General features: G+C 40.2%; 1 protein-coding gene across 5 annotated transcripts in view; it reads left to right on the forward strand.

Annotated features, from left to right (window-relative positions):
* The window catches only part of nek1 (NIMA-related kinase 1), a 31,034-nt gene extending 23,641 nt beyond the window's left edge, over positions 1-7,393 (forward strand). For all 5 annotated transcript variants that reach the window (XM_062027944.1, XM_062027948.1, XM_062027949.1 and 2 more), the window contains 7 exons: positions 1,477-1,529; positions 1,626-1,843; positions 2,292-2,446; positions 2,574-2,953; positions 4,549-4,682; positions 4,772-4,904; positions 6,821-7,393. In XM_062027944.1, the coding sequence (XP_061883928.1) occupies positions 1,477-1,529; positions 1,626-1,843; positions 2,292-2,446; positions 2,574-2,953; positions 4,549-4,682; positions 4,772-4,904; positions 6,821-6,864 (1,117 nt within the window). In that variant the 3' untranslated portion in view covers positions 6,865-7,393. The remainder of the gene's footprint in view (positions 1-1,476; positions 1,530-1,625; positions 1,844-2,291; positions 2,447-2,573; positions 2,954-4,548; positions 4,683-4,771; positions 4,905-6,820) is intronic.

Raw genomic sequence — 7,393 nt, forward strand, 5'->3', positions numbered from 1 at the left:
CGTTATTTATGAGTCCCTTCTTATGCAATGTTTGAGTGGGTCCTGGGCACCTTTTGTAGCAGTTGGGCTGCTGTACAGTAATATAGACACATACACACACAGTTCTTGAACACAACCACTAACCTTCTTTAAGCAAGGTTTGTCTATAAAAGCCTGAATAGTAAAATTGTTTGTACCTGACAAGTTTTGGCTACCTTGCCTCTGCAGCCTTCATCAGAGGTGTCACGTGTTGTTGTTGTGTGTAAAGAGTATATGGGTTGTGGGGGCCGATTGTTTGTCGGACAGCCAGGTACGGCCCTGCAGGACTGTGAAGCGTCAACTTGGGTACAAACAATTTTACTATTCAGGCTTTAATAGACGAACCTTGCTTATAAAAATGTGTTATCAGTAGGTCAAATGAACCGTCATCATACAACCCCTAACCTGTGAAAATACTGCAACATGTTCAGTGATGATAATTTGCTGTGCAATACACTACCTTATATGTATTATTTTAAAAATAATTTAGCCTTAAATGACAGTGTTTCCCATAAACTGCCAAGATACCTGTGGGGCGTGGCTATGGGCGTGGTCACCATGACATCATCAAGTGATTTGCATAATTTACTACAATGATATGATTTTCTCTAAAAGGCTCAAAAAATGTATACTTACTAATTAATAATATAAGTTTTGTTTTAAACGTCCATCCATCCATCCAGCCATCCATCCATCCATCCATTTTACAATATAATTACAACACTTTATGTACATATTTATATACAGATTTGAACAATAAGTTATTCACTGAAATATATTTATTAATTGTGGTTCTTACAAAAAATATATCTTATAAAATATAAAAGCTAAAATGTCTCTTAAAGCTCTGCCCCTTTAATTAGTGCATACTAAATAATTTAACTTTAGCCTACTACTACAACCATATTATTTACCAGCATCATAAAGTGAAACAGAGGCAGAGGTGTCCTGCCACAGTCAGTAACAAATAAACAGAAAACAGTAGTGGTCAAATATAAATAAGGCAACAAGAGAAGTATCCTACACTTCTCTTTTGTAAAGTAAATCTGAACAGCCTATATGGGCATCTACATCAACTATATGATTTGCCTGAGAAGCTGGACAGGACAAAAAAAAAAAAAAAAAATTTTTATTTTTTTATTTTATTTGTGGCGGACGTAATTCTTTCGTGGCGGGCCGCCACAAATAAATGAATGTGTGGGAAACACTGAATGATTAATTTAGTCCAAAAATATGTAAAATTTGCTTAGATATGCCGTAGTGAAACATGAAACAGCGATTATCCATTAACCGTGGAGTCGCAAAATTAGAAGCCCGAAGTAGCGAGGGGCGACTGACTGTATTGGAAAATACTCCGATTTTTACAGTTCCACTCTTGGTTTTATTTTGAAGTTGAGATGGTAAATGAAAAAAATACAGCAAAAGCATTGTTTGTTTGACAGCAATGTTTTCTTCCAGGCCACCAGAGAGCACTGCAAGCCAGGGAGAAACAGTTGCTGGGAAGTTGGACGGCAAGTTAAAAGTTGTGATATCCATACAGTGGGATTAATGCTAAACGTTTTTATTATATACATGCTGAAATACACGCTTATCCATCCCTGCTGCAGGTGCATCACAGGGCGAGGAGCCCTTGTTTATTAGGTTGCGCTCTCCAGCTCACAGGCGCACATCTGCGCTAGCCTTGCTCTCCGCTCAGTCCTCAGTGGATGAATCCTCCTCCTCTCTAGCGTCTCGCTCACGCTCCGTGTCGCCGCTGCGCTCCAAGCAGCACAATGCCCTGCTCATTGGGCTCTCTACAGGCATGTTTGATTCCAACAACCCCAAGGTACAAAACTGCAGATTTTTTTTTTTTTTTTAACTGGACAAGAAATGACAAAATAATAAATATAGTTAAATGTGTGTTGGCGACCCTCTGCCGATTGTGCCCACAAAATTTTGGCCACAACACAACATAACATTTACCGTAGCATCAAAACAGGGTCATCTTTTACTGCTAGCAACTGTAAGCGTTGATAAGCCACATTTTCAATGTTTGTGTTTCCCTCTTGTTTTTATGTGTTTTTAACTTATTTTTGTGTCCTTTGTTTCTGCACTGCCACCACTTAATTTCCCTATTGTGGGATAAATAAAGTATTATATCCGGACACCCAGGCAAAGATGCATGTTTTCAAGACATAACATTATTTTACCTGGTATGTCTTGCTTGTTAAGGAACTTGTAAACGTGGCAGCATTCGAGTGGTTTTGTAGCAGTAATCTGCATGATACTTTCAGATGCTGCGGACATGCTCCCTTCCAGACCTCAGTCAAGTCTTCATCTCTCAGCGGGATTCTGCCATGACCACCGAGGACCACATTGCCCCAGACAACATCGTGGAAAACGAGGACCGGGATGAAGCCAAAGATGAGGACCTTTCTGAGACAGAGGAGTAAGACAATCACACGAAAAAGAAGCATGCTTTTTGCAACAGTGGTCAGAAAATCATAAACACAGTAGCCATCACGGTGCAATCCTGTGTAATCCTATCTTTTCTTGGAAAACTCCTTGTCTCTTAGCGCTTACGAGGATGAAGACCTCCGGGATATCCGGGCATCCATGGAGCGACTACTGCACGAGGAGAGTGAACTCATGAGGAACCCAGCACAGGATGGAAGAGGGGACTTCAATGGAAAGGCTGAAGATGAAGACATTTTCAACAGGATGGCGGCAGAGGTTGAACAGGACAACAACAACATGGCTGCAGGTGATGATGACAACGAGGCGGACGCTGATGATGATGATGATGATGATGAAGAGGGCGAGGAGGAAGATGAAGAGGGCGAGGAGGATGAAGATCACTCAAACGGTAGTCCGGGTGATGAGGAAGCAGGAGAGTTACTCAGCAGTGGTGTCGGGGAAGACCTCAATAGCCAACTGAATGAAGAATGGCATTCAGGTAGGACAGCACATGTTTTGGATTCATAAGAATAATCAAAGATTAGGATTGGTTAAAAAATAATAATAGGGATGCACAATGTTTTTTTTCCAAACTGATACAGCGTCCTGCTTCTCAAGGTCGATACTGATAACTTCGATACTGATAACTTAAAAATGGGTATTTTTTTCATTAGGATTTAATTGTAGTTTCTTTGCGGCTGGCTTTGGGTCAGCTCCTTTAGCACCACAGTCGTCTCTGCAGGCTTTCAAAACACGGTTGTAGCGATGCTGGCGTTCCAGGTGGCTGATAAGAATAGAATAGAATGGACTTTATTGTCATTATATTTGCATGTAACGAGATTAAGGACTCCAATTTAAGGTGCGGTAGTGGAAACAAATATGAAATCAAAATAAATCACATAAGTAATAAAGATGAATAATAAGAATTGAAATAAACAGACTACTATCCAATAAAAACAATAAGCAATCCTGTACAATATACAAAAAACTGTACAATATACAGAACAAAACAAGAATACTGGAGTAATAAAGTAATGACAATCAGTGTCGAACGTATTGCACTCGAAGGGTAATATTGCACAGTAGGGTATTTGGGTAGGATATTGTATAGGAGTGAATCATTTATTATAAGTTTGAGTTCAGGATGGTGACAGCTGCGGGAAAGAAGCTGTCTCTGAGCCTGTTTGTTCTGGCTCTGATGCACCTGTAGCGCCTTCCCGATGGTAGCAGGTCGAACAGGTGGAAGCCAGGGTGTGTGCTGTCCTTGGTAATGTTTTTTGCTCTATTGAGGGCAACGGGAGTTGTGTAAGTCCTTCAGGGAGGGGATGTTTGATGTGTTGAAGCACAATGTTTTTTCCCTCCTCACGGAACGCTTGCTGAACATTTAGCGCAATCGGCACACAAAATGTCTTCCCCTGAAACCGGGAAGAAGTCCCACACGATTGACGAATGAGCTCAGAGGAAGTTTACGACCTCCTACTATCACGTAAGAGAAAAGGAGCGCTTGATTTACCCACCTTTGCCCACCCACAGTACGGGTAATCTTGCCTCATTGGTGTGTACTTTTTTTTTTTATCAGTTAGCGAAACTATTTTTTTATTTTGGTATGCTGTCATAATTTGTCATATTGGAACAATAATTCGAAGGAGTGAAGGACTTAGCGCATTTCCAAAAGCTTACATTTTGCCATCAAAGTTAATTTAACATTTTTGCTTTAAGACGGTGTCAAATATTACTTCTTCCAATATTTTTTCAATAAATTCATATTAAACAAGCTAAGAAAATATCGCTATCTTTAGGCCTTAAAATTGCTCTGAAATTCTGACGTAACGTATTTGTCTACAATTGAAAAAATGGGAATTACACGATAAATGTCACTATTTCAATGATTTTACAAGATTATTTGGTCTTCAATTCAAAGTACATTTGTACTAAAATAATAATTTTTTTAACGCCACACATTTCACATCACTTGGTATGATTTGCATGTATATCCACCATTGTTTTACTTTAAATGGATCTGTATTCTTAAATGATGCAACGTGTGGTCCTGCTGTGCATATATAAATATACAGTATATGTGTTGATATATAGATAGCAGTGAAGAGGAGCAGGATGGAGAGGCTGAGCTTTATGATAGCATCTTCAGTCGCTTGGAGGAGCATCGCTTCAACTTGGAGCAGCAGATGGGCTTTGAAAAGTTCATTGAGGCCTACAATAAAATAAAGGTCTGCCATGTTTGCCCCTTTTTTAAAACCTAAAACTCATCCGTTCGGCCTCGTACTCATGTGCAGGTACATGTCCCCTCACTTTTCAGGCAATACGGGATGATGAAGATGATAATATTGACCTGGGCTCCAGTTTGGCGTTTAGCATCCTGGGGACTGAGCACCAGCATTTGTATCCCAACATCCTTCACCTGGTGATGGCAGATGGTGCATACCAAGAAGGTCAGTAACAAGAGTGAGCTTTTCTTTAAATTACGGTAGCAATAAAGTTGTATAGTAAGTGAAAAGTTTCATATCTATTCAAAATTTCCCTGCATATGTGCTTCCTCAAGAAAATTTTAATTCATGATTGGGGAAAAACCCTAAAGAGTATCTCAAACTGAGCAGATGGGTTGGACACTTGTACAGTGGTACCTCGACTTATGTGTTTTTCAGGATACGATCTGTCTCCAGGTTCATTGTTATGCTTAAGGTTGCGAGCAAAAAATTAGGGTTAAGAGCCTCCCTGCTGCTACTTGGCATAGCGAAAATACCCCGGCCGAGTCATACCAAAGACTATTAAAAATGGGACCCTTTACCTACCTGCTTGGCACTCAGCATCAAGGTTTGGAATTGGGGGTTAAATCACAAAAAATGATTCCCGGGCGCGGCCACCGGGGGGGTGATCAAGGGTGATGGGTCAAATGCAGAGAATAATTTCAATAATTTTGTTTTGATTAGTTACCGTCTTATTTTCGTCAGGGGAAAATAGGTTGTTGACGATAACTAAGACAAATTATTAGTCGATGGAATGTTTAAAAGGCATGTTACATGGTAAAATTTAAAAATTTTGGGTGGTGGCAAACACCAATTTAAATGTATATTCATTCATTATTTTTTCAACAGTGTTTTACTATACCAGTTTTTTGAGGTACGAGCTGCGTCAAATCACGACTTCAACTCGTATTCCGAGGTACAGCTCTGTTGAAATTTGACAAATCAGCCAATGCAGCCCATCTTGTTACTCCTTGTACATTTATACTCTATATCTTACAGCTCAGTTAATTGGGCGGTGATGGCACCCGCTGCCGACTAGCCATTAGCGGCATCAGGGGCCAGTTGGCGATTAGCGGCACTAGCTTACTTCTCAATCAATCAATTCCTTTATTGTCATTGTCATAATAACACTTAAGTCATACATGTCAACGAGATTTAGTTTGAGCTTTGTCTAGCGGCATAGAAACTGCATTGAAGTGCAGGTTGACCATAGTTTACAGTTTAGCATTGTCAAGAAGATTGCGAATAGAGGAGCGTGGGGGTGGGAACAGTCAGATGTCTGATGGGTGTTACGTTGATGTTGCAGCAATGCAATGTCCGCAGCACAATTATTGAGGTGAAGAGTGAGGTAATAAGATGGTCCGGGGCAGCAAAGGGGCAGGTTGTTCATTTAGCAGTCTCACAGCCTGGGGATACAGACTGTGAGACATTCTGGTGGTCCTGGCGCGAATCAATCTATACCTCCTTCCAGAGGGTAGCAGGTTGAAGAGGCCATGTGCTGGGTGGTATCTGTCCTTCAGGATGTAATGTACTCGCTTTAGGCAGCGAGTTGTGTACATGGCACTCATCTCTGGGAGTATCGTCCTTGTAATTTTCCCCGCCGCTTTAACCACTCGCTGGAGGGCCTGTTGGTTCGCTTTAGTGCAGCTAGCAAACCACACGAAAAAGCCGTAAGTGAGGGCACTGCAGATGGCACAGTTGTAAAAGTTTACCATTGATTTCTGCGGAATGTTTGCGCATTTTAGAAAATGAGCAGCATTTCCAGTCCATGAGTTTATCAAATTGTGTTTCTACCGCTTTAAATACAATTTTTGGGAAAAAAACATGATTAGCAAGCTGGCCACAGACTGACTGGTGCCAGCTCGCTGGGCTAGCTTTAATGCTAACATGAAAACAAGATACATTAATGTATTTCCCCATTAAAAAATGACTTACCCCAATCTTAACACATTACTGTCGGACTAACTAAGATATTCACTCTTAAAACAGAGCGATTGTTCTATACTCAGGAATACAAGACGGAGGTCTTTTTATATTGCCCACCGTATGTGAAACCTGAATAGTAAATATGGACATAAAAACACATCTCTCTTGTCTTTTAGGCAATGATAAGTGTTTATCGCAGTGGAGCCACTGGCAGCAATGACAATCTGCTTCCTTTCCGACGTCTTCCTGGGACCCACGACATTTCAAAATAAAGCTTGCTTGATAAATAACGAAAGTATCCTTTTTAGCTTTCATCAACTGTTGAAATTGTTGATTTAAATGTTCTTTACCAAAATGTTTTTCCTAATAAAAAACTACATCTAGTTAATACATACGTATATCAGCAGGTGTCTCATAAATCCTCTTCAACTTGTCTGACTTGTTCTTTTTCTGGGTAAAACATGTGCTCTCTCAGGTGTTTTTCATTCAACCGTGGGTTTAGTCGGGTTTGATCCATGTTCCACTCTGCCAGCACACCTTCAGCATCAATGTAGCATTTTTCTTACTCCTCTTTTTAATCACACTGCAACTCTTGATACAATTTGGCGGCCTTTTGGTACCAATTACATAGACTGGCGGCACTGTTCTATGTCATGTGTTTTTTTTATCTGACTGAGATTGTCTTATAATTAACAGTATGCCAATCAATCATGTAAATGTTTATGTGAAATAAATGACTGTTTAATTTC

Source organism: Entelurus aequoreus, linkage group LG19, assembly GCF_033978785.1.
Source record: "Entelurus aequoreus isolate RoL-2023_Sb linkage group LG19, RoL_Eaeq_v1.1, whole genome shotgun sequence".
Classification (NCBI taxonomy): Eukaryota; Metazoa; Chordata; class Actinopteri; order Syngnathiformes; family Syngnathidae; genus Entelurus; species Entelurus aequoreus.